Below are 24,708 nucleotides of genomic sequence, written 5' to 3'. Positions count from 1 at the left end.
GCAATGGTTACAGTACAGAAGCCTTGTTTTCTTGTAGTGTGTATCCTCTTCTTTGTACAGTAGCTGCGTATGTTCCAATAGAGCAGAAGTCTTCTTTTACATACAGTTTGACAACTCCCCTGTACTAAGGGAGTCTAATGTTAGTTATGAATTAGCTTTAGAGGCCAGTATATTTAACTAATAGTTATTTGTGTAATGTTGAAATCAAAGTTTTTTAAGGGGTGCTAAGAACATCTGTGCAAATATTACAGATCGACTAATAATTGCCAATAGTTACGCGCCAACATTGATTAGTGACACATATTAAATTGAAAACTACGCTGGAGCCCGCAACTCCTGCTGTCCTCAGATTGAAAGAAAGAAAGTGACACTGGAAGTATACGGCTCCAGTAGACCGAGATGTAACATCATGATGTATGTGTTGTACGTGAAACTGGTTCACGTGACCCTGCGCAGGGTAAATGTAGGTCCTTCTCCTCTCACTCTTTTCCTGTTTAGGACTAGCGCTCTTTTAGGTACTATATATTTACCTCTGAGCTCTCTCTCGCTCTACAGACCTTACACCTCAGCTCAATCTGCCCATGTCGCCTCTCACCACCTAATTGACTGCTCCATTCCCTCCACCATCAATCAGCTCTAACCGTGCGATAGTATGTTTCATTCTCCTTCTGGGGCTATTGTCTTCAAAACTCACATTAAGGCAGGCCTCCCGGCATCCTGGTATGTACATGCCTTCTTCTTTTCTCTTATGTATTAACGACGCTGGCCCGAGAAGCCTTAATTCACTCCCACTTGACTGGGATTATCATGCTTGTAACAGCCCCCAATTCATCACCTCGACGCATTCAATTCTACAATCTTTACTATACTGGCAGGTCTCTATGCACAAATGGATAGGTTTCGTCATCACTTGACAACTGCTACGAGTAAGCGGCCCTGTCGGCATTCAGCCAAGCATGTATTTGCTACAGCTTCCGGCTCACTATCCCATACAGCTGTTAGCTACAATCGAGTTTATGCATTGGATCATATCTCAAGCTCTTTTCCTCGTCCGCTTAAAAATTTCGACTAACTGAGGCGGCTAACTGGAGTCTCTCTGGGTATGGACTTAAGCTCAAACTGAATCATAGTCCCTGGATATTCGTTAAAAGTAATATTAGTCGCCATGAGTGTTCATTGGCCATGACACTGGTGCTGATTGGAATTGGGCTCTGGCGGTACAAGTCGGCGGTGACGCTGCCGTGATATCAGCTTGGCTGTTGGTAGCGCTTGTCAATGTCATGATGTCATGATGAAGATGCAGCATTGAAGGCGATGTGGGGAGTAATATGTTAACCTAGTGGAGGCATATTAGGCCAATACTATTTCACAAACCATCCTGTTAAACTGCCTCTCTTCGGGGCGCAACACAATTCATTTTGAGAGGGCCAAAGTAGGAGGTCTCGGTAGCAGAACATTCTAACTAGGTTATGTATAGTTGTATAGTTCCTTAACGCTTTGCAACATACTTGTGCGGCCACGTAATAGAAACACGCTGAATGTAATCTTTGGACTGGTTCATGACTTTTAAAAAGTCAACGACTGGACTCCACTTTCAGTTCAATTCTTTATGTTGTCCACCGTTAATCTGTAGATTTGAATATTACATTGGTTAGAGCATTAGCCTGAAATCCCATCGTAAGTTTTCACTCATTCAGCCAGGCACTATTTCGACACACGAAAAAGCCTTCCTGTTTAGAATCTGATTGTCGCTAACAGCTGCAGCGATAGAGCGGGGAGACTGAAACTTCTTTGAATTCCAAATAATAAGCAGGGTGTCTACTCCGACCGACTCATCACACCGACCCGCTGTGCGCTCTACGACAGGCCTTTCTATAGGAAATCTTTGAACACTTACAGCTGTATCCTATTTTAAATTTTGCAATTCTAGGAAGGTGCGCTATTACGAATTTTAGGTGGTGAGATGCACTCACTGCCTCACACGTTGTCAGACGTTGTCCAATCCGGTCGATTGGACACCCTAATAACAATTACCGGGTTCTCCATTCATTTTCATTTAATTTAATTGCATGAAGCCCAAAAGTGTAGCACTAGGTTAAAATTGTCCATCTTGGCATGCGCGTCAGTATTAGCCATTAAGTGCTCGCTTACTATCCTAGCTGTCAAGTCCCAAAGAGGAATATGATTGATTATATCTTAAACTTCTAGGTTTACGGAACAAAATTCCAAATACGGAGGCAGAAAACGCAATGGGGAGGAGTTGATGACTTGAAGACGGAAACATATTGCTCCCATCATTCTATAAAGTCCACGAGAGCCCACGAGATGAATGGTTAGACATTCTTTTCGTTGCCGACTCTCTTGAGTATCACTCACAGCTCGGTGTCAACTCAGTCTATAAACTCTACGACCACCATGTTCCTCCCAATCGCTCTAACAGTGATCACCTCCCTCCTCTACCATCCATCACTTGCCCAAGAAGCATGCTACCGCGCGCGCCGTCCCTTCAAATCAGCTTGTGCCCTCCCGGACCTCCAAACAATGCGCAACACACTTTGCTCTAACACTGCGAACTGGGGCGAAGGCTTTCCATTCCTCTCCGGCCACGGCGTCGTGCTCCGTCTACAAGACAACTGCACAGCCGACAACGCACCCCTCGGTATCGACCTCACGATGACAATCTCTAGCACCATCAAAGACCGAGCGGATTGTTTCAACCGAACTGCGCATATAATCGATCGATGTGTAGATGCAGGGTCTCCCGAATTCAATGGCGGCGAGTGGTATGATTTGGTGGAGCCGGACAAGACGTTTATTTGGATGCAGTATCAGCATATCGACCCACCGAGCCCCCCAAATCCGTGCTATGACTACCCACCGCCCAGCTACTGTACCGAGTATCCTGCTGCTCCGAGAAAAAGGAGTGGAATTAATAGTGGGAGCGAGTCACGAGGGAGGAGGGAGTTGTCATTGAAGGGAACGCATATCGATGTGGATGTTACGGGGAAGGTGCTGAGGAAGCGATTCATTCACGTAGATGGCACTGTCGAAGAGTTTGAGTAAGTTTTATGAATGCTATGTAAGCACTTACAAGGAGCCGTAAATAAAATCCCTGGATACTGTGTGGCCAGGCGCTTTTTCTTTCATGTTGTTACTTTCCTTGTTATCATCCGTCTCCTGCCTATTAAATCCTCCCCTCGCCGTCTATGTTTCTTTGCTATCCGATAATCTGCTGAAATGCCTCGTGTCATATGTCTGTAGACCCGTTTAGAGCAAACCTGGCCTCTGCTCTTAAATCCCGGGAGCTGAAGCCTGCCTTGACGGTGAAGTCGCCGACTGGAAGAGCCCAAGTGCTCTTCACGACATCCCAAAAGCTCAAATCCCGGCGCTTGAGCTTGAAAGTCACTTTCTTCGTCTCTCCAGGCTTAATACTAATCTTCTCGAATCCCCGCAGAACTTTGACAGGCGTGCCTTCAGGAACACCGCTTTTCGGAAAGGACAAATAGAGTTGTGCGACCGCCTCACCCGCCCGAGAGCCTGTGTTGGTTACGCTGGTCTCAATTTCAACTAGATTCTCCCACAGCTCCGGGTGTCCCCCTACCGATATGGATTGAGGCGGATCAGGGACAGCCCGCGGGTTGTCCATTAACGCACGAACCGTAAGTTTGGCCCCCATGCCGAATGTGGTATACGTGAGTCCGAACCCAAACTCATATAATGGGGTAATATTGCGAGCATCGAAGCGACGGTAGTCGATCAACTGTCCTTCAGTGAAGTCGGATTGCCAGCCTTTGGGATCAGCCACATTTGTGAGATTGACGATGGGGAGACCATAGTCAGCCTCTGTCACAGGAATTGTATAGGGAAGATGCCCGGAAGGTGCTCGGTCGCCCCAGAGGACATCGGCAATGGCATTACCGCTTTGCTCCCCGGGATAGTGCGCTGCGAGGATGGCTGTGACGTTGGGATGATACGCCCATGGCATTATATTTACGCCACTCGAGTGTGTAATTACAACCGTGTTTCTACACCAAGATGCGGTGTTTGAGACGACGGTAGAGGAGTGATGGTCTAATTCGAAAGAGTTCCGGTCCTGGCTCTCGGCCGCATATGTTTTCAAAAACACGAGGCAGACATCCGGGAGCGGGTATATGGTCGTAAAAATCCCATTAGCTATGAGCGTATTATTTGTGATTGCTTTGACACGGGCTCCATCCTTTTTGGCACGTTCCTTAATAGCGGCCAAAGGGGAGACTGGATCTTCCGGCCTGATTCGACCCGAGCCACCACCGATATATACAGTACCAACATCGTACCCAGTAGGGGGGTTAGATTGTCCGTCGAGAATGTCAGCAGCATCGTTGCCGAACACTGCAATATTCTTTAGGGCCTTCAGCGGAAGGGTGTCGTTCACATTCTTAAGGAGGACGGTCCCTGCAGCTCCAATCTTACGGATCAGGCCCGCATGATTCCCTCGAACATCCCGTCCCCAAACATCGTTCAATGAATAGTTGAGCGCTTCAATCGTGGGAAAGCCGAATTCATGGGCTGCCAGAACTGCGAAAGCCGACGGGTCGATGGAGGGGTAGTTCTTGTCCTGTCCGAGGACGAAGTACGGGGAAAGTACTCGTATAACCATCTCATCGAGCCTCTCCATGGAGACGTTGCCACCCGCCACAGCCTGGAGGAGATTCTCCCCGAAATAAATTGGGGCATTTGCTGGAAGCAGATTCCCGATTTTGATCATACGGCCCGGCATTTCCACATCCAAACCCGCATTCGCCGACCCAACTGTCGAATGTGTAGCAAACCAGTCCGAAACAACGTAGCCGCGGAATCCAAGCTCTTTCCGCAAAAGTTGTTCTAAAAGCTCGGGATTCTCACACGCGTATGTAGAGTTTATACGGTTATATCTATATGTTTACTATTAGTAGGCTCTACATCAACATAAGAGGAGGATTACGCGCGAGCACATAATTGACGCCGTTCCAGCCTTGATTGCTTCTGCGAATGGCCAAAGATACAACTCATGCAAGGTCCTGTCGTCGACGTTCGAAGAAATGGCTTCTGTCACGTCTCTATCGGAAACAGTTTGACTTCTCTGCGTCTCCTGCTCATTGGCGATGAAGTGCTTGGAGCAAGTTTGCACACCATTTTCTTGTGCTCCATGGACAGTCGCTGCTATGGATACTCCCGAGAGGTATGGATCGGGCCCAAACCCCTCCCAGTTGCGTCCCCCAAGCGGATGTCGTCCCATAGGACCAGTCGATGGTCTACAGGAATATTAGTGAAATTGGGCGGGAGAGAGATACTAATATTACCCTAGCATAACGTGGATACCCTTCTCCTTGAACTCTTCCCCAATCGCAAAGCCACGATCGTACATCAACTGTCGGTCCCATGTTGCAGCCGCAGTGATGCCCGAGGGGAAAATGCTAACCAAATCCGCGCGGTTCACACCCGCTGGTCCATCGGACATGCAATATCCCTTGAAAGAAAGCCGCTCGACTGGACCAATGTTTCCAATGCAGGGTCCAACATCGAAGCCGCCAGTGACCAAGTTCACCTTCTCCAAATTATTCAACTGCGCAACGAAAGCGATAGCTTTTGAGCGCGCTGCATCCCAGTCAAGATTCGTAGCTGGTACGTGTTAGATAGAAGCCCTGGTTCGGAGGTTGTCTAAACAGGCTCACTGCGATTGGTGTTGATTCCTCGGCTGTAGTGCCTGTGTGAGTTTGCCCCACACAGCGCCATTGCTGCAAGGGATGCGAGGAGCGCAAATGTCTGTCGCATAGCGCCGGGTTTCTTGAGACAACGGTTTTCCAGGATCGCAATAACTCGTGGCTTTTATACGGTCTTCTAGAAGCACTTAAGATGACGCTCCGGGGTGCGTTGTTGGACTTTAATGACGATGCCTAAATGTTGGGGCCTTCTGGTGCTCTTGTCGGAACGTTCTATCCGAGTCTCCTTTGGCATCATGATGCGATCCGAAGGGCGCGCATGGACTTTGCCAAATCATTTTCGGATTTAATCCTGGTTCCTGGATGCAATTTGGACTGCAGTTTAGCCTGAGACTAGTGCAGACAAGTATCAGCCCAAAAACTAGAATGTGTAAGAAGTGGAAGGAATAAGTAAAGGATGCACTGACAAAGAAGATCAAAATAAATATTTCTCAAACGTCAATCATAAATGGAGGCATCAAAAAGTTTAAATTTATGATCGTTATGATCGGCCTCATATAGAAATGGTCAGACGAGTAGATATTAGTAAACCGACATTTTCTCGTGAAAGTAATCTAAAGCTGTACGATTTCCCACGCCTACCTATAGCTCAACTTTTATTTAAAGTCTAGTAGCCCTATCAGCCTTACAGGCCAGCTCTCGTCCACTAACCTTTTTCTCGCGAAGTCTCTGAAGCCTGTCAATTCCTCATCAGTACATTCTGCTAAAATATTTAGCAAAATGTGAACTAGCAGCAGACTTACTCGTTCGCGATGCCACTCAACTCTACGGGAAGGGTCTCTACTAGATGTAATATCAACTTCTCCTCACCCAAGAGCTCGGAACTGGGCTTCTAAATCGCGCTGGCGGACTCGTACTTTGCTAAGGCATTGTAGGGAAATTCATCTCGAATTCCCGAAAACGTCACCCGTAGCGGTGTACGCAAGGGATTCGCTTTTGACGAAATCATCCCGTGGGAAGGCCTGTAGAGGAAGGGAACTTGTATAATGCAAGTCTCACATTCTTTAGCACATGGAGCTAGTGCCTTGGCACAAAATTCTGCTGCGTGAAGGCTTTTAATAGCGTCGAAAACGTGGCGGAGCTGTCTACTAGTGTACTCTCGGATCTTTTTCGCGGCACTGGGGGTCGTACTAGTTGAACACTGCGTCTGCTCCTCGGGATTTCGCAAAGTAAAAGTGATGCGGGCTTGTGGTTACCACGACGGCGAGGCCTGAACTATAAATGGTTAACTCTTATGGGACTGGACAAAGGGTGTGAGGACAGCTCACAGTTTGGCAAATTGGAATGGCCAGAGAGCCTTGGGATGTACTAAGTCGTCTCTTGATATCTCGACAACCAGCACGGAGAGTGAAAAGACGCTCTTTGAAGCAGTGGGGGGGTTGTAAAGGAAGGAATTGAAGGACTCTTGAGTTCTGCTGGCGGACAAGTTTGTTTCCGGTAGTTACGGAACTTTCGCAATTGCGATAGACTCAATGCTTGCTGCGTAGTTTCGGACTTTGTTGTGCGGGTATTCGAAGTAGATATTCCGTTAGCTTTATTGCTGTATTGGCGGGCTTAAATCAAGGCTTTAGTGAAAGAGATCGTAAAGAGCCTCTTGGTTTAGACATAGATAGTACCTATTCACCTCAAGCTCTAAAATTCGTCTAGGAATATTTCCTCAACAAGCCATTCCGGGTCAGGCCAAACCCAAGTCGTCGTCGAGTAGACCCTAGCTAGTAACTTTAACAGGTAGTGCTACTCTATATAGTAGTACACGTTAGGGCTAAGGGTATTGAGAAGAGATGGCGAAAGAGAATAGTCGGAAATTAAAAGCTTTCTGGTGAAGAAAATGGCTCTAGTCGAGTGCAAACATTGACGAAAGGATAATGCAGCGCGCCTATATGGATTCGTCGTAGAATATAAGGGAAATGCAGATTGAATGGGGGATCTTGCGGGAATTGCATGAATCCCTTGAGATGCCAAGCCAGGAATCCAGGTTTCGTTAGCGCTGATGAATAAGCAGCCAAGAGGGGAGTTTGTCTCGACGTTTCGGACGCTAACTCTTCTTGCCTGGCTCCAGACACCAGTTTGGGTGTTTGCAAATATGCAGAAAGGGACACACTTGTTGTGAGCCCGAACGAAATCAGACCTCTTCACTATCGAGAGCGCGATCCCTAACCAATACCTACCTATGAGTTGTGCAACCTTGATTTATTCTCAAGCTGTGCCGACTATTCGCGGCCGAATCTCCGTCTGCTGTCCAGTTGACCAACGACCCTAGTTCGAGTTCTGGTGGGAACGGCGATGGGAATCATGAAGCTCCTGGCCGCTTTCGATAAGCCATTTCGTCATGGAAATCCGATTGGTACCGTCCAATACCGAGCCCCACGTCCCATGACGTTCAGCATGCAGGTACCTCTAAAACCGACAAGGGGTGGGCCTTTTTGCCTTTCCTGGAGGCTGCAAATGAAACCTTCGCAACTGCCATACTGCTCTCATAGATAATTGCTTGCTCTCCTTACTCTTCCCCTCGAGATCAAAGTGCCACGCAACGCAGACCTAGCGGATTCCGAAAAGATGGCTTCTTTACCACGAACTCTTCCTGCATCTTGGTACTGCAGCTCGCCTTTATATCAGCTGGAGCGAAAGGCTGTCTTCTTGAAGGTATGATTACAGTACCCAAACTTTCAAACCCGGTTAGGAGACTAATCTCGACGCAGGGATGGTATCTCCTCGGGCCTGTGACCAAATTCCAACTGGGTGAGAAGGTGGGCTATGAGGTTGCCCAAGTTTCGTTGGTTGCATGTCGAATGTCTGAAGAACTGAGAGACATTAAAGTCTTTGATGAGAATACGGTATGTATGCTTGGCCGATCGCGTTTCAAGTGTTAAGTAGTTATAGGGCTCTGAGTTCAAGTCTTACATCACTGAGACTGGTCTTGTATTTTCGACTATCTCGGATAATGCCCCCTCTTTCGATGACTTCTTTCCGGATCTCAAGCCTCTTATTGGCAGGGTTGATTTCACAAAGCTTCCATACCGTCGTAGTGTAAAGTACGAAGGTAAATTCAACTGGAAGACCATGTGAGTAGACATGCCACTCTCATCGCAAACGCTTTCACTAACGGATCAGGGTTGATGGATATCAAGAATGCCTGCATTGCCAATACACGCATCCTTCATTCTCAGTCTACTACCCCCCAACATTCTATACGGTCTATAACCACAAGAACTTCTCCCAGCATGTTGCAGATCCGAAGAAGGCCGACGATGGCCTCTTTCTCTATTTCTTCCCGAACTGTACCCTGAATGTGTATGGTGGCGGGATGTCTTCATTCCGCGTCTGCCCAACTGATAAACCTGGGATTACCCGAATGGAGTTCGATTACTATCACCAGTCCTCGGGCGAGAAATTTGAGGAATATTTCAAATTCGTCCGCCAAGTAGCCATGGAGGATTTCGAGCTTTGTGAGAAGGCCCAAGAGAACTTGGAGAAGGGCGTCTACTCTGAGGGAATCTTGAACCCAGAGAAAGAGACGGGGGTCGCTTGTACGTCCTCTCCTGGCACTGCATTGTTCCATTCTAATCTCCCGTCCAGACTATCAACAACGCGTTCTAGAGCTGGTCTGCGCCCAACATGAGACGGAAAAGGAACCAGAACCCCGAAATGCCTACGGATACAGCAGCCGCAACGACGTGGTTGCATCGCAGCTAGTCGATCCTGCATCATCGTAAGCATGGCCATGAAGCCATAGCGCCTTCTTCCGTGCAGGTAATGTCGATGAGGACGGATGGGGAAGTCTATCTACTGTCAGGTGGTACCTGAGGATTTTGAAGCTTTCTAGTCGTTCACTTGTCGGTGTTCTTTATCTTCCTTTCACCTTGCTCTGCATGAAGCTCCTCATGACCAACCAATCACATGCCCGGACGGGACAAGTTGCCCCGAAAAGGCTAAGTCTCTTTCTCCACTCTACCGTTCCCTTCCCTATTTTCGGTTGATATTTACCCATCCATTGCTCGCATCGCGTGACGATGGCAGGGGTTTTGAAGTTGGATCGTCACACCGAGATTTCGTTGCATCAGTCATTTCTTGGGACAAGCCAGATATCCGGGAATGGGCAACACTAACGGTCCAGAACACCAGCCTCAACCAACCAGAGTGTGTTCGCTATCTTTTCCACGGTTTGCCTCAATAGGAAGTCGTTCACATTCTAACGATTCTAGTAGTGATCGTTATTCTTTATTTGTCTATTGGCATAGCCGCTTTTTTTGTCACAACGAGCACGTCGCTCTATCACGAAGCTAAACACATAGCGCCAAGCCACACCAATCACCATGGCCCCATTCGCCGAAACTCCAATTCTTTCCTTCTATAACAACCCCCAAATCGAAGTCACCAAGGAGCCAGATCTCCTAGATGGCTGGTGGACATCTGAATACCTCTTCGCGCTGGAGCGTCGAGCCGTCTTTAGCAAGGTATGGGCCATCGTCACCTACCTTGCAAGCTAGACACCTTATCGCGATAGACATGGACTTGCATCGCTCACCGAAGTCGTTTCCTCAAACCAGGCGACTACATCTCCCTGGAACTAGCTGGATTTCCAGTCCTGATCATCCTCGGGAAAGATCACATTGCTAGAGCATTCCATAACGTTTGCAGACATCGAGCCTATACTGTTACTAAGAAGCCGGCCGGATCTTCTCTAGTCTTAGGCTGTCGGTATCATGGGTGGTCATATGATACTAAGGGAGACCTTGTCAAAGCTCCTCAGTTTGACGATGTCGAGGGATTCGACAAATCCGAAAATGGTCTCTTCAAGATACACACCTGCACAGATCGAGGTGGCTTCATCCATATCAACCTCGATGCAGGCCAGCTTTTGGACTCACCGGACTGCGAGAACACAGTCGATTTTTTAGATGAGCACGGAATCTCAGCCGGAAGCGCTTGGCTTACAGGCTGGGAATTGAGTGGAGCATTTAATTGGAAGACAATCGGTGAGTCTCCCTCCAGTCGTGTCGGTTAGAATCCTGAAGCTAATATTACGCGCAGGGGCTAGCGACCGCACCGGAATTGGGACGCCTAGCCCGGCTCGTCCTAAGAGCTGGTTAATGGAGTATGTGTTCTCCATGTTCCGCCATCGTCACTTGGACCTTAGCGAGAGCCAGGTCCTTCAGATCGCCCCAACGACGACTGTCATATCCATCCTGAACTCCCCCATTTGGGCGACGCTCACCAGGCTCCCGGCCTCCGCCGGTCGATGCACTGTAATGTGTGATGTTTTCTCTACTAAGGCTGTAATTCTTGACCCGGTCGACCAAGAGGCTTTGAAGTCCCTTTTCACTTCCCATATCAATGATCTTGAGCAAAGCTATGAAGCAGTGAAGATCATCCGCCCTTTCCAGGAGCCATCTCTTTTACCGCTTTTGAAAGCGCATCTGAAGCTGGAGAGGCTTGCTGGAATGGAAATATTCCCTGGGAAACAGGATGGAGGGAAGAGTGAGAGCTTTTGCCGAGCCGAGAAAGGTATTTTATCCTTCCATCTCTTAACTACTACGATCAAAAAGCTAAGGTGTTTTAGTGTGCAAGGAACTTGACCAGATTGCCAAGGTAGGGAAGGTATTGGGGTTGAGTGATGTTGAAATGGATTGGTGAGCTCGCGGTCCTATCACAGGCGCTATTAGTATTGGTTACACACCATCCCCATCATTATCGTGTTAAATTTTGTCGCATCCAGTCGCTCATTGAGGCTGACCGAGGTTTCCATGATCTACCACATTCTTTACAGATAGCAATGAATTGTCATGCCCATTTCCGTCTAGGAGGACTCGAACAGGGGTTCAACTTTTAAGTCCACGTGGGCCTGGCCACATGCCCTTCGCTTACGCAACCTTTGCTTTCCCCTACAGCCAGATCACATTCAAGTGCGAGTCAACCAATATCGACGACTCTCCACACTCCCTTGGATTCGGAGTGGTGAATAAATTGTAGAAGGCTTGCCCGTACCTGCGTGAAATATGCGGAAATTGGTAATGTATTATGACCTTCGATGCGATTCTTGTAATGACTATGATGCACTGACTCGTGGTCCTGGTTACTGTTTCGTAATTTTTCGGCCATTGAAGTTGGACCCTATATTCTGTACGTAATTAGAGTACGAGTTATATGCTGTGATATTCATTATACAATGGACTAGAGCTACTGTAGAGATGCTGGGAGTTAACGGTGTGTGTGAAGTGGGCGTCGCCGTGCTCGACCGTGTTATTGCTGCTACTTTCGTAGCATATCATCCCTTATGTATCTCTTCTACTGTTGCCTCGTGAGTTCAATAGCATAAATGAAGAAATGGGTTTGATGGCCATTTTAGGTTCACCCTCAGCGTACGATTTAGCCCAATGAGGGCTGGCTCCGCGATTATCCCATCCTCATCAACCTTTCTATTATACTGAGCTGAGCTGAGCATGAAGATGATAAATATCTGTCTCTTTAGCCCTGTATGTCACTCCTAGTACACGCCTCTAAACACCCCCAGTTTCTGTTTGCCCCCCTGGCCTTTTACCCCGCAGCTGCTTCCTCCTTAACGAGTCCCAACGGCTTAGTCGATGGTTCCTACAGGCAAGTAGCGAAAAAGGTAGTCGGCAGAAGATTTGAGGTGAAGTTAAGAATGTTGAAAGTTCAGGTTGTTTCAGGAGGTTGAAAGGACTTTTCTCGTCATTTCGACACCCGCACTTCACCACTCCCATGGTTCCATGGACGACTAGACATGGAGACACGTGGTCCCTAAAATTATGTACTTGCCCTCGCAATCTCTTTTCCAAAATTTCACCCTTTCCGAACGCCATCCCCACCGTTGCAAGACACATATCTGATCCACAATTCCGGAACACGACACGATGTCGCTCCTGACAGCCGAAGAAGCCGCCCCAGATTCGAAAATACAACCCGCCAGGAAGAGAAAATCTTATCCAGATGCAGACGGAACGAAAAAGAGACAGAAGATTCCACCTCCATCCCTTCGACGAAGCTCGCGAGTCGGACGAGGACAGCGAAACATTCGTCGCGACCTCTACTATGAAGAAAACACCGCTGCCATCACAAAGTTAAAGGATATCTTCCCTTTCCTTCAACTACCCCGAGAGCTTCGAGATGAAATTTACCATTGGATGTGGGTCGGTACAGTTTTCAAATATCGGTATTCCAATTTGCTCGCCAACATAGGGTACAGCCCGGACGCCTACAACCCAGATGCCTACAAGAGTCGGCGTTTGTCGGTGACCCGCAAATTTCATCGCCAAAAGCCTGCGTTACCAATTTGGCTCCAACTAAGTAGACAAATTCTGAAGGAGGGCATGGAACAATTCTACAGGGTAGCAAAATTCCAAGCTTACTGGACGAGTTGGCCAGTACTGAAGAAGATGAAATTCTCTAAGATGTTAACCTTGGACAAAGTTCAGAAAATCGACCTCCCACCGACAACGCTTCTAGCTCTCCATTGCGAGCGATTGGGATTATACCGTGCTCCTGTGCTGCGAACCTCTCCAACAGTTCATCGCCCGATTCAGGACTTGATCAAGGGGACGATATCGTTGAAGGAGATCACGCTGCGATTCGGATTTCAGCCTGTCGTTTGCAGGGACCTCTCTGTCCATAAAGAAGAACAGAGTCTGTTCGATTTTGATAGAGTTCCAACGGGATTGAGCAGGGTCACTGTAGGCATCGGCTTTGGCGAGTGGGTCGGGTGCCCGGCAAGCGTTAATCCGGATACCAAAAGAAATCGCAGCATCCTTGTGCATACGATACATCATGTACAACACAGCTGCGTGCAACTGGCGAAAAGGATGGTAAAGTCATCAGATGGCGCTGATGTGAGCTTCAATATACGGTCTTGGATCGCACGAAGAGAGCACCCTCGAAGTAACACTCTGGGGGATATACAGTGGTGGTGCGAAGTCACAGCGCCTGGGATTCGGTTCTCCAATACACGTTTTCCACCAATGCTTCTCTGGGAATAATGCAGTTGAAACTGGAGCAATGAGCAGCTCTGGTTACGGAGGGATATAAACACGCTACGTTCTACTGCTACCACCCCCATTAATGGGTATCTGATAGCACCAATATCCAATTTTATCACTAATTTAAGTCGTGGGCAATCACAAATTGTTAAAGCAGAGTTGTTCTTTTTAGAATCTATTTCTACACTTTCTGTGCACGCCCACAGCTCGTAATTTGGATCAGGGATTTTCCCATCTCGCATTATCGTAATCGACTCGACAACCAGATGACCTTGCACCCGAACCCATGTGGAAACTAGCGATTGTGACAAACCTGTGGGGCGGGTTTCGGCTGGGTCTGACGGTGGAACCGTTCCCTTGATTTCCGATCCGAATCAAGTTCACACTCCCACCGCGCCTGCGAACCAGTCAACTGGTGCGGGCAAAGGGCAATTACACCTATGCCGCATTGAGGGATTTGAAGCATTCAGTAGATACATGGAAATGCGTGGGGACGCTACTTTCCTCCAAAGAAAAACAAGTCGGAAGACATACTGTTTAATAGGTAGCCACAAGTTAATCTTGAAGTCCTCTCCTGAAGAATAATTAAATATCAATTAAAGACGTCATTACCCCCATTAAAAATCATCTAAGCTGGCTATACAAAGATCCTCCTGGGCTCTAATGCCGGATTCTACTCCTCGAAATTTCTCCAAACCCCTGCCAAACCACACTTTCGCCGATTTTCTGACGAGATACCAAATCCTCTGCCCACATCTGATATCACCCCAAGAAGAAGTAAAAACTATATTCATTACACATGGTTACATAAAACTCCCTCCCAACCCCCCGTTGTCCTTCTAAAACCCATGCGTTTGTGCATGCGTGCGTGAGAGATAGACAATTGAAAGTCCAGCAACAGGTCTGTCTAATCTAGCTTTAACGAAAGTGGTGGGGTATCTCCTAGCATAGTGTTTCCTTTTGGTAATAAAAAGGGGAAACGGAACATAACAGAAAAGCAAAATACCACCCGGCCAACCCATAACGCCAGCCAGCAGGCAGATGACCCATAGCAAGATTGTGATTCGCGCCAGCGCAACACTCCCTCCGTCATATATCATTAAGCTTACCCATCTCTACACTTCCTATTCCTGTCCCGTCTTCCCCGCCATCCAACCGCCTATCACCCTGTTTATTCCATGTTAATTCCGCCTCCTCGCCGCGTCCCCCCACCATCCCTGCCACCCCAACTGCTGCTAATACGAACCCCACTACCAAAAACGGAATCATGACGGCCCTACCCGCCATCTCAACCTTGCACTGTCGTCCGTAATCCTCCCAGACCATTTCAGCACCTTTGACAGACTGGAGTTCACATGACCAGGTTTCGAGATCGAAGGTACCAATGTTGTAGCGAACGCCGTCGCCGGGCCGGTCAGCTTTGCGGTTGATGTAGCGTTCGGAGAAATGGGAGGTGGATTTGTGAGTTACGTAGATGGCGACCATGGAGAGGAGGATGAGGATGGAGTTGGTGAGGTGTAGGAACATGGTGTTGCGGCGGAAGGAGTAGGTTTGCGTCTGGAGCACTGGTTAGTCTTTATTTCTCATGACTCGTTGTGTTTATTTTTGTGACTGCCAGGGATGGAGAAGAGGGGAGGGGGTGGGGGGAATATATACCTTCGCCCCAACCTTCCAATCCTTCACAATAAAAGCGCCATGCCCAAACCCTATAAAAATGGACACTACAGCTGCTACGATTGCTAGTTTCGCAGGTGCTTCGAACAACATTCTGGGCAGTGCAGCTAGAATCGTAGGATCAGGGTCGCCGGTTTCGAAGACGAATCCGGTGTCGCTGTTGTCCTCGATGAATTCCAAAGTCATTGCTTTGAGCGCGATGACGGCGGTGGAGAAGGCGACCAGCAGGCAGAGAAGGGTGAGGTAGAGCGCTCGGGATATGGTACGGTGGCCGGAGGTTTGTACGGGGCGATTGAAGACGGGTTGGCGTTTGAAGGACGGGAGATGATGCTTGAGTTCGGAGACTTTGACGGAGGGGAGTTTGATTGAGGGCATCTTGAATTCGGGTTTCTTCATTCTGAGGATTCCTAGGTATGCACCAAATCTGATTTTTCCAGCAAACACGAAAACAGAAATTAGAAGAAATTAGAAAGAATGCGGCGACTCGAGAAATAGGTGAAGAATAGAGGAGATGCAAGTCCTTCCTGAAGGAGCTTAATAACAGTAAATACGAGGATTATCGGGACTAGATTTCGGCAGTCGAGCGAGCAGGCGGCCAGTCCGATAGATAACCTATGTAGCAATGGACATAGCATCAACAATCCTACGTGGCTATGGAAGTAAAATGTCATCTTCAAACCTCTTGTATCCTGGTGAGGCTCGGCTGTCAATGCTGTGTGCCCGCCTCGCGCGGCTCTTGAACTTTGGACTTACATCTGTTGATCTCTACTGGCATGTGCTAGGATGTGCTTGGTTTGTCGTGTCCCATATTCTTCTCTTTTCGACATTGACGCAATGCATATGGTTGTGTGGAAGGCCGTGAGTGGTGCGGTAGTAATACGAAACTAGGGGCGTAGGAGATGTGCCTCAAGGGGTGGGCGGCACGGACCAGGATCATCATGGAAGGCAGACCGCCCCTCAGGTCGTCGGGAGGCGCTGACGTGTTACGAGGTTGAATTATAGTTAAGATTGGCTTTTAAGGTTGTTTTCGAGCTGTCGATCGGAGACGCATATCAGGCACTGTACCGAAATGGCCCCCCGGATACCCTAATGTGTACTAAGGTACTTCACTCCGATCACGTGCGCCAACCCCCACACCCCCATCTCAAACTGACTCGAATCGCCAGCTCTAAAGGCATGATGTACCGGATGTCGGGTAGTACAGAGTCATGGTCGATCATTCTGCACATCAAAGGTGCTTGTTTCCAGGGAATATGCGGTACGTACCTTGATCTCCCCACGCTCCGGCGCGGGTGATCAACTAGCGAGAGAAGCCTTTTCAATTCCTTCTGGATGAATGAACTGCTTTAAGGCTGAGCTTAAGAAGAGCTAATATGGACACAAAATTGAGGCTAAGGCCGGAATGCCATAAGTGCGCGTCGTTAGAGGCGTATTCCTTGATCGCATCGGCAGCAAAGGCACGGAGTTCCCGGTAACAGGTTATCGGTGTGACCTGAGCATTAGCCAAGGATAATTCCAGTAAATACTTGTCATTGCTAGCTACCTGACTGTGCTTTCCTGCCTTGGAGACTGACGTGTTCGATATCCTTCTCTTTTCTATCATCCTCGGTGGGCCTTCACAAATTGACAGCAAAGAGGATTAGCCCACAAAGAAGCTCCCAGATATCTTCCCAGTCGGTTTGCGATGCGCAGATTTGTTTTCTCCTTGCTCAACTTGCACAAGTCGAAGGATCTCGAAATGCTCCAATTCCGTCAGCAACCTAGCACGGGGATGATATCGGCGAGGTCGGCGCTCAGCCCGACCAACTAGATTGCGATTTGGCTGGCGACGTCAGTGAGGTCGTTTCCAGCATATATGCGGTTCATCGGCCAACTTAGCCCCTTGTACCAGGACTGCATCTACGACATACTGGCCCGATTCACTTGCTCAGTCATCCTCTCTCAACCAAAGGCATTTGGGCATTTCTTGGATCTCGCCCAGTTCTCCCTATGCACCCTGTCCGTTTCCGTAGCGTGAAAATACCTGCGTGCATGCCCGCATATTCTCGTTAATGGAATCGGGGAGCTGGAGGTCCTTGAGTCCTTTGATTCCCTTATCTCGCAACTTCATCCGTTAGGAGACACATATCTGTGTTTAAAACACCCCATAACTTGTATTTAGAGGCATCTCATGCCTGTCGACCGGGAGTAGCCCAATCCTTTCACTTGAAGGTAGCCCTTGAGTCGCATACGGATCTAGTTCCTGCAGCGAGTCAGCAACGGGTGATCTTTCACTCTGAATCCGCCTCCCGCCCCCCTAAATATGCGTGGTAGATATCCTGAAACTAGAGGAATAGAGTGTTGCGTGGTGTCTGGGAGGAGATCTTGGGCTTTGGAACCCGGTGCTTGGATATCCAGTCTCTTCATCCCCTGTAGGGATTTGACCAGTAGAAACTCATGTCGAAAACTAACAAAGCTCCAACGACATCAGCGACGATTATTCCAGTATACGCACTCAGAGGGAGATTCCCTCTGTTCCAAACTGGTTTGATGTATGTTGAACTGGGAGAGGTTGGTAAAGTGGCCGTGGCAATCAACGCTAGCGCCGGGCCAGGTGATATAAACGTCAACGATGAAATCGACTCTACGCTTATGTTCATCCTGAATATTGCGGGTATGATGCGCGCATTTGGATTGTTCTGGGTACAGCAAGTCGTTGTTTTGCCGCAGCACCACTTCCCGGACACTATTGTGCCATTGCACGGAGTGATTTGCGAGCGGGATCCCTCAAGATCCTGGAACTCATCGGCATATATACATCTCTTCAAGATTACATGAAGTCTAGCTACATCCAAGCACTTGTAGGTCAGAAGCAAGTTTAGGTGCAATACTTGACGTAGAAGTTAGATTCCTTGGATGCTGTTGTGAGAATGGCCTACAGTGATAGAGACGTGCACGGGCTTCGAAAACGGGGATGAAAGAGGTCGGGCTACTGAATGATGATGGCCATTGCGAGGGGATAGCAATGGGCAGTGACAGCAGAATGATAGCTCTCTGTGATGGGAAGCGCTTCTGATACGAAAATTTACCCTCGCATAGCTCCTTAGTAGACCTACATCCGTAGGTTATGTGTAGCTTAAGTGGCAGAGCGGTCGTAACTTCTCTATGATAGCTTGACGACATGTTAGTGGCGAATTCATTGACCAATGCCGTCTCGTGGCTGCATTCAGATCGGCTGATGAGATTTCGCGGTGGTTATTAGGAGATGAGGTTGAGGTAGTCGTGGTGATGTCAGGAGTCGACTCGTGCCCAGTCGCGCTCCAGCCACGGCGCGTCCCATCCAACCTTCAACGCCAAAACTCCATCTGCACCATCAATCTCACCACGAATCTTCATTACGTCTCACGCCTCTCACAACTCAACTATGGCAGGCGCACATACCCAAGAAATTGACCTAGCATTTGCGGGCAATCACGAGCTGCGCAAAAGAGTGCACGCGGCTATAGGTAAGCCCATCGGCTTCATGGCAATTTCTCCTATTCCCACACACCATTCTGACGAGTTATATGCATACATGTATACAAACATACTGACGCTGCGCCGTGGAAGACCAGAATCCCACCCAAATCACCCTATTCCGCGACATCTCATCCTACATGCTCAACCACACCTCCCCTGCCTCTGCCGAACCAGCGACAAAAAAGCGCAAGCTAGACGACAGCAACGGCGTGTCCGACGGCGCCATAGGTGGCCTAGGCAGACTCGCGAGCACCGATATGAAAGCATGGCGCTCCTACCCCAGCGTCAGCTTCTCAATACCGCAGCGCAAAAAGTTGACGCTCGAATTGGTCACGAACAAAGCGGAAGGCGGGATCAGGGGCCTCAGCGCTGATGGGAAGGTTGAGTTCGGAATTGCCTGGAAAGACGTGGACCAAGTATTCTGTCTCCCCGTGCCTGAAAAAGCCAAACGTCAGCACAATTTCGTGGTCCTACCTATCCACGGCGACGGCGTAAACCCAGTGCCCGAGCATCTCAAAGCCTCGCCGCCCGAAGCCATCGTATGGACGTTCGAAGAGGCGACAGGCAAGAACATCATTGAAGGCGAAGACCCCGGCCCAGGCCCTATGGCAGAAGCAATACACCATTGCCTGATCCAGGCTGGGACGGGGAAATCCGTGATATTTCCCACCGCAGAGGATTTCCAGAGCGCGATTGTGCAGAATCATAGGAAGGGAGAGAAGGCGTATCATGTGAAGGCGCATCGGGGGAGTAAAGACGGTGAATTCCCCGTCTTCATCTGTCTATCCCCCCTTTCCCACACCTCCCTCCCTCGTTCCCTAACCTTCCCCATGTCTCCTTCCCTCCTTCCCTAACCTTCCCCATGTCTCCTTCCCTCCTTCCCTAACCTTCCCCATGTCTCCTTCCCTTCTTCCCTTACCTTCTCCATGTCTCCTTCCCTCCTTCCCTAACCTTCCCATGCCTCGTTCCCTCGTTCCCTAATCTTCCCCATGCCTCGTTCCCTCCTTCACTATACTTCCCCATGCCTCCTCCCTCCCTTGCCATTTCCTCCTGAGGCTAGCTAACGTCGGAATCCGGATCTAGGCTACCTCTTCCTCACCTCTGTCGGCATAATCTTCGGCTTCAAAAAACCCCTTTTATTCTTCGATTTTTCCTCTATAAACAGCATATCCTACACAGCCGTACTCCGCAACACCTTCAACCTCGTCATCACCACCTCCAACCCCTCCAACCAGGAAATCGAGTTTGCAATGATCGACCAAGCAGACTACCCAGGTATCCAGGAGTACGTGCAGAAGCATGAGCTGCAGGACGCGAGTATGGCGGCGGCACGGAGGGCAAAGAAACTTAACGTGAATCCGCCGGTTGAGAAGCGGGATGGCACGAATGGGGAGAGTAAGGTGGAAGACGGGGATGAGGAGACGGAGTTGGAGAAAGCGGCGAGGTTGTTGCAGGACCAAGAAGATGAGGATGAGGATGAGGAGGATTATGATCCGGGGAGTGAGGGGGAGAGCGAGGGGAGTGGGGAGGATAGTGATGATGAGGAAGATGGGGACGGTGGGGAGGAGGGGTATGAAGAAGCTGATGGGGAGGAGTATGAGGAGGGGTATGAAGAAGGGTATGAAGAGGCTGAAGGTGGGAGTGAAGAGATGGAGGGTCAGCAGTATTAAGGCGCGTGATGTGCGATCGTCGACTGCAGGTGGGAGGATTTTAATATGGGATAGGTACGGATCACGGACGGTAAGATACAGATATTGGCCATGGTGCGTGCTACTCTGTGGTATGATAATAACACGAATTTTGGTAACCCCTTCACTCTTCCAGCCCATCGTTCCAATCCGCATAACACAAGTCGCCACATGCATATCACCCCCCCACCCACCATCAATTTCCAAATCCCATTCCATCCCGTTCATCCCGTCCATCCTTACCCCAGATCCGCCAAGCCTTCCGAGGATTCGCCATCTCCACGCGGCTGAATGCAGCACCCGCATGCATCAGCACACGCGACACTATCAATTTATTCCCCACACTTTCTATCCCATTAATTAACCCGTCTAACCATTTATGTCTTCTATTTTCCTGCTTCTCTCACTCCATATATTTCTCCTTCGATCCTTATTTCTCTTCACTTGCTCGACCTCGTTTGCCTCGAAGAACATCTACGTACCGATCCGCACGCATATCTTCGCTCATCCGGCGGCGTCTGAAACACACCCGACTATGCCTTAGCTTGCCTTCACATCCATTTGACGAGTCAGCAGCTGTGATCACGAACAAGATCCCAACCGCGATCCCCCGGCCCTAGAATCTGCATTCGCATCCTGTTATCTTCGAGTTCCCGAGGTAGACCTTCCCGCGCCAACAACCACCCAACCATGCAGACCAAACACCTCCTCCCCCGTCCCCATCCCTCCTGGCGAGCACTCCAACTCTTAATCTTCACATCCCTTGCGTTATGTCTAATTATCATCTACAATACCACATCCAGCCGAGAAACTCTCGCTCTAGGCCTGTCCCCGATCCCCAAGCTCAGCCTCCCGAAATTTCCCAGCTTGGATGATCTCACACCAGGAATAATCTCCGGTCACGAGCATCTACATTCTCACAGCGCCGACGCACATCCCATTCCACAATTAATGTCTACCGCACAAACTGATTTTACTCGGGCGTTAAAGACCGAGGCGAAGAGTTTATCCGACGCGGCTCGAAAATACAGGACCCGTCGGAAACGCCACCCACCCCCCGGCTTCTCCGCCTGGTATGCGTTCGCTGTGCAACACGGCGCCGTTGTGGTAGAATCATTCTGGGATCAGATATATGACGACCTCGCGCCCTTCTGGGGCATCGACCCGCCAGTGTTGAGGATGAAAGCGGCGGCGGTGGGACCTCGGGTTGAAGTGAGAGATGGGGTTGTTAGACTGGATGCGAAGGGGAAGAATGATAGGCTCCGGCTTTGGGAGAATATGCTAGGAGCACTAGCAAGAGAGAAGCATGTCCTGTTACCGGATGTAGATGTCCCGTTTAATAGTAATGCGGAGCCAGGGCTTGTGGTACCGTGGGAGACAATCGATACCGCACTTGAGCTAGCGAGGCCGATTCTTGCTGCGCCGATGGATGTTCTTACTCAGTTTTCTAGCTACGATAGCGACCAGCAGATCGCAAACTACACCTTCGACCCAGAATGGCTAGGCGCTCGCCTCACACACCCAACTTCATCGCGAGGACCGCGCCCATACTGGAGCCTCGTCCGTCCAGCCTGTCATCCGCGCTCCTGGACCCGGAAAACCTCTCTCTTCGTTGATATCTGGCATCCCCAGGGCCATACTTCCTCCGCTCACTCTGCCGCCAATATGCTGCCGACGACGTTTCCAAACGGGTCGGAGGCGTTTGGTGGGTTTGTCGGGAATTGGTCTCGCGCGGGGGACGTTTGTGCGTTGCCAGAGTTGCAGGGTTTGCATGGAGGTTTCGTTGGACCGGAGAGTATGAGTGCTAGTGTGAAGTTTTTTCCGTGGTTTGGTGCAGTGAAGTTTAGCGTGGGGAACGATGTTTTGATTCCTGGGGGTTCAGCGTGGAATGAGAGTCTTTATTCCCTGGGCACGGGGGAGGAAGAAGAAGGAGTGAGAGTGGCTTGGGAGGAGAAACAGGATGTGTTGTTTTGGCGCGGTCCTGCGACTGGTGGGCATAATACTGCACTCAATTGGCAGCGGTTTCATCGCCACCGATTTGTGAGCATGATGAATGCTTCACATGTCGCTTTCGCTGAAGCCTCACTCCGCACTCCCGTGAACGGTGAACCGGAGAACGCGGGTGTCGGACCAGCAGGCACTTTCAGACTGCTAGCGCAAAATCCCTACCACCTCCCCGAGCAAACCAACGGCACGCTCGCAGAATGGATCCACTCCTGGGCCGACGTTGCATTTACCGACCTCCACTGCGACGAACTCTCCCCCTCCGATCACTGCCCATACAACTCAGACTTCTTCTCCGTCACCGCACCTCCCGCTCCACGAGAACAAGAGAAATACAAGTACACGGCGATATTGGACGGCAACGGCAGCGACAACGATAGCGAGTTTATCAACGCGTTGAGGAGGGAGGTTGTCCCGCTTCGAGCAAGTGTGTATCGCCATTGGTTTGATGGGCGTTTGTGGCCGTGGGTGCATTTTGTGCCGCTGGACAATACTTTTGTGGATGTGTATGCGATTGGGAGGTTTTTCGTCGGGGGGAGGAATGATGGGGCAGGAGCTGGAGGGTCCATGACACCGAAGCTGGCTGGAGAACATTCGTCTTCTGAGGAACATGGTATAGAAGAAGAACAGGGAATCCAAGTGAATGAGCGAGATGACGATTACACCCTTCCTCCACCTGCCAAGGCTTCAGTTCTTTCCAAGCGCGGCAGGCATCGAGACGATAGTCACGATAACCAAGCTCGGCGCATTGCTCTAGCGGGTAAGGAATGGGCGGAGAAGGTGTTAAGGAAAGAAGACATGCTGATTTATCTATATCGCTTATTACTTGAGTATGCGAGGGTGGTGGATGATAAGAGGGAGAGGTTAGGCTGGGTGGGAGATTTGGTTGGAGAGGGGGATTGAGACAAACGTACACAAGGGGACGGTGACTTCCCAGAGCACAGCGAGCAGGGGTTGGAAAGGAAGGTGCACTGGAGGGGGAAAAGGAGTTGAAGCGAGGTCTTTGTGTGTGGTGCTCGAGGATGAGGGATGAGGAGTTGTAAGATACTACCCTCTCTCATCATCATCGCTCCCAGACTTGCTCTCCTTTACAAAAGTCCCCGGCTTTCCCTTCGTACAGACCCAATTTCCGCAACGCAACGCACCAGCGAAGACCGCATATCGACCCCTCTTCCAACTTACCCACCTACGCTCGATCTCTCTCGGCCCCGGACGGTATCTCATCGCACTGCATCACATTCAACGCCACGTACTTCGAACGCATGCCCGTACTCCTCCTGTCCTTCATACTCATCATCATCCCAATTCTAATAGTCCAACTCCCTCGCCTCCATCTCTATGTTCCATCTCCGGCGACCTTACGGCTCGAGTTCTACCCATTTGATGCCAAAACATCTACCCCCCCTATATCATCGCAATCAACCTCTCTTCATTCTTCCCCACCGCCGTTATCAATGGGGTCCCACGACGGCCCCTCTGAACACCCACCAATGCCATCACCACCCAGTCCTAAGTCGGTCGAACCTTCGCGGGAGACAACTGAGAAGGATCCGCAGACGGTTGGAACAGAAGGCCAAAGAGCAAAGACAGAGAGGGAGACGAGTGTGCAGAAGATGGTGAGGAAGCCGTGGGACCCTCCGTTTCCGATAAGGGGGAGGGGGAAGGAGAGGGAGAAGGAGGGGATAGGGCAAATGCAGATGCGTGCTTGGCATAAAGCTGGAAGTGAGGCTAGGAGATCTGATTCGCGAGAACAGGGGCAGGAGAGCCAGGATGATATGTTTGGCATAGTAGAAGCCGCACGCGATCCGCCGACAGCAGGAAGAGTTGGGAGTGGACGGGTTCAATATTATACCAGTCGGGCAATATCACCTACCACCGTTCCTCACGACCACGCCAATATTGAAGTCGGACCTCCCCCTCGTCCATCCAACCCCAACACCGCGAATTTGCCTCCGCCTCCACTCAACCCCAGCCACAACAACTCAATCCCACACCAAATGCCTCAACCCCTTCCTCCAACTCCGCCTCGACGCTCCTCACCTTCCGCCTTACAAATCTCCCTCTTAATCCTAGCGCTCCTAACCTTCTTCCTCACCTTCGCGGTCCTGACTG

General features: G+C 49.7%; 10 protein-coding genes across 10 annotated transcripts; 6 read left to right on the top strand and 4 right to left on the bottom strand.

Moving 5' to 3' along the window:
- Positions 1 to 256: 256 nt before the first annotated feature.
- Positions 257 to 2,046, bottom strand: BDR25DRAFT_358937 (uncharacterized protein; the record flags this gene model as incomplete). Its single annotated transcript, XM_033696014.1, has 12 exons — positions 257 to 433; positions 558 to 609; positions 642 to 791; positions 836 to 868; positions 911 to 982; positions 1,070 to 1,119; positions 1,190 to 1,336; positions 1,371 to 1,441; positions 1,495 to 1,581; positions 1,621 to 1,627; positions 1,706 to 1,831; positions 1,984 to 2,046. The coding sequence occupies 12 exons, from the start codon at positions 2,044 to 2,046 to the stop codon at positions 257 to 259; spliced, it is 1,035 nt and encodes a 344-aa protein (XP_033543719.1).
- A 292-nt stretch (positions 2,047 to 2,338) lies between these two features.
- On the top strand, positions 2,339 to 3,124 carry BDR25DRAFT_305755 (uncharacterized protein; the record flags this gene model as incomplete). The annotated part of the gene is made up of 1 exon (XM_033690476.1): positions 2,339 to 3,124. A coding segment is annotated over exon 1 (644 nt), but the record flags the coding sequence as incomplete, so codon positions are not given.
- Positions 3,125 to 3,247: 123 nt separating this feature from the next.
- Positions 3,248 to 5,793, bottom strand: BDR25DRAFT_336116 (beta-glucosidase; the record flags this gene model as incomplete). The annotated part of the gene is made up of 4 exons (XM_033693073.1): positions 3,248 to 4,913; positions 4,968 to 5,273; positions 5,322 to 5,640; positions 5,694 to 5,793. The coding sequence occupies 4 exons, from the start codon at positions 5,791 to 5,793 to the stop codon at positions 3,248 to 3,250; spliced, it is 2,391 nt and encodes a 796-aa protein (XP_033543717.1).
- A 2,014-nt stretch (positions 5,794 to 7,807) lies between these two features.
- BDR25DRAFT_292550 (Bet v1-like protein) lies at positions 7,808 to 9,663 on the top strand. Its single transcript, XM_033688665.1, has 5 exons — positions 7,808 to 8,384; positions 8,441 to 8,575; positions 8,622 to 8,803; positions 8,853 to 9,268; positions 9,318 to 9,663. Exons 1-5 carry the CDS (start codon positions 8,298 to 8,300, stop codon positions 9,452 to 9,454), a joined length of 957 nt encoding a protein of 318 aa, XP_033543716.1. The 5' UTR covers positions 7,808 to 8,297; the 3' UTR covers positions 9,455 to 9,663.
- Positions 9,664 to 10,111: 448 nt separating this feature from the next.
- Positions 10,112 to 11,242, top strand: BDR25DRAFT_204994 (ISP domain-containing protein; the record flags this gene model as incomplete). Its single annotated transcript, XM_033684447.1, has 3 exons — positions 10,112 to 10,195; positions 10,246 to 10,737; positions 10,838 to 11,242. Coding segments are annotated over 3 exons (981 nt in total), but the record flags the coding sequence as incomplete, so codon positions are not given.
- A 158-nt stretch (positions 11,243 to 11,400) lies between these two features.
- Positions 11,401 to 12,583, bottom strand: BDR25DRAFT_358933 (uncharacterized protein; the record flags this gene model as incomplete). Its single annotated transcript, XM_033696013.1, has 8 exons — positions 11,401 to 11,470; positions 11,507 to 11,538; positions 11,592 to 11,623; positions 11,657 to 11,787; positions 11,819 to 11,993; positions 12,031 to 12,122; positions 12,167 to 12,212; positions 12,247 to 12,583. The coding sequence occupies 8 exons, from the start codon at positions 12,581 to 12,583 to the stop codon at positions 11,401 to 11,403; spliced, it is 915 nt and encodes a 304-aa protein (XP_033543714.1).
- Positions 12,584 to 12,613: 30 nt separating this feature from the next.
- Positions 12,614 to 14,784, top strand: BDR25DRAFT_358932 (uncharacterized protein; the record flags this gene model as incomplete). Its single annotated transcript, XM_033696012.1, has 9 exons — positions 12,614 to 13,507; positions 13,537 to 13,561; positions 13,591 to 13,764; positions 13,830 to 13,862; positions 13,939 to 13,978; positions 14,032 to 14,252; positions 14,366 to 14,565; positions 14,612 to 14,633; positions 14,726 to 14,784. 9 exons carry the CDS (start codon positions 12,614 to 12,616, stop codon positions 14,782 to 14,784), a joined length of 1,668 nt encoding a protein of 555 aa, XP_033543713.1.
- Positions 14,785 to 14,821: 37 nt separating this feature from the next.
- BDR25DRAFT_235768 (uncharacterized protein) lies at positions 14,822 to 15,802 on the bottom strand (the record flags this gene model as incomplete). Its single annotated transcript, XM_033685525.1, has 2 exons — positions 14,822 to 15,289; positions 15,389 to 15,802. The coding sequence occupies 2 exons, from the start codon at positions 15,800 to 15,802 to the stop codon at positions 14,822 to 14,824; spliced, it is 882 nt and encodes a 293-aa protein (XP_033543712.1).
- A 2,942-nt stretch (positions 15,803 to 18,744) lies between these two features.
- Positions 18,745 to 20,663, top strand: BDR25DRAFT_292548 (Rtt106-domain-containing protein). The gene is made up of 3 exons (XM_033688664.1): positions 18,745 to 18,891; positions 18,995 to 19,663; positions 19,988 to 20,663. Exons 1-3 carry the CDS (start codon positions 18,810 to 18,812, stop codon positions 20,572 to 20,574), a joined length of 1,338 nt encoding a protein of 445 aa, XP_033543711.1. The 5' UTR covers positions 18,745 to 18,809; the 3' UTR covers positions 20,575 to 20,663.
- Positions 20,664 to 21,543: 880 nt separating this feature from the next.
- Positions 21,544 to 23,499, top strand: BDR25DRAFT_376394 (uncharacterized protein; the record flags this gene model as incomplete). Its single annotated transcript, XM_033697443.1, has 2 exons — positions 21,544 to 23,124; positions 23,299 to 23,499. The coding sequence occupies 2 exons, from the start codon at positions 21,544 to 21,546 to the stop codon at positions 23,497 to 23,499; spliced, it is 1,782 nt and encodes a 593-aa protein (XP_033543710.1).
- Between the last annotated feature and the right edge of the window lie 1,209 nt (positions 23,500 to 24,708).

The sequence above is a fragment of the Lindgomyces ingoldianus genome, assembly GCF_010093535.1.
Source record: "Lindgomyces ingoldianus strain ATCC 200398 unplaced genomic scaffold BDR25scaffold_31, whole genome shotgun sequence".
Lineage (NCBI taxonomy): Eukaryota > Fungi > Ascomycota > Dothideomycetes > Pleosporales > Lindgomycetaceae > Lindgomyces > Lindgomyces ingoldianus.
The sequence above is the reverse complement of the archived record's forward strand: the minus strand, read 5'-3'. Positions and strand labels throughout refer to the sequence as shown.

Bases quoted from the DNA above. Each gene is read 5' to 3' on its own strand.
- BDR25DRAFT_292548 (XM_033688664.1), top strand. From the start codon at position 18,810: ATGGCAGGCGCACATACCCAAGAAATTGACCTAGCATTTGCGGGCAAT. The intron at 18,892-18,994 runs GTAAGCCCATCG...GCGCCGTGGAAG, and splicing joins AAGAGTGCACGCGGCTATAG to ACCAGAATCCCACCCAAATC. The intron at 19,664-19,987 runs GTGAATTCCCCG...ATCCGGATCTAG, and splicing joins GCATCGGGGGAGTAAAGACG to GCTACCTCTTCCTCACCTCT.
- BDR25DRAFT_292550 (XM_033688665.1), top strand. From the start codon at position 8,298: ATGGCTTCTTTACCACGAACTCTTCCTGCATCTTGGTACTGCAGCTCG. The intron at 8,385-8,440 runs GTATGATTACAG...ATCTCGACGCAG, and splicing joins GAAAGGCTGTCTTCTTGAAG to GGATGGTATCTCCTCGGGCC. The intron at 9,269-9,317 runs GTACGTCCTCTC...TCTCCCGTCCAG, and splicing joins GAAAGAGACGGGGGTCGCTT to ACTATCAACAACGCGTTCTA.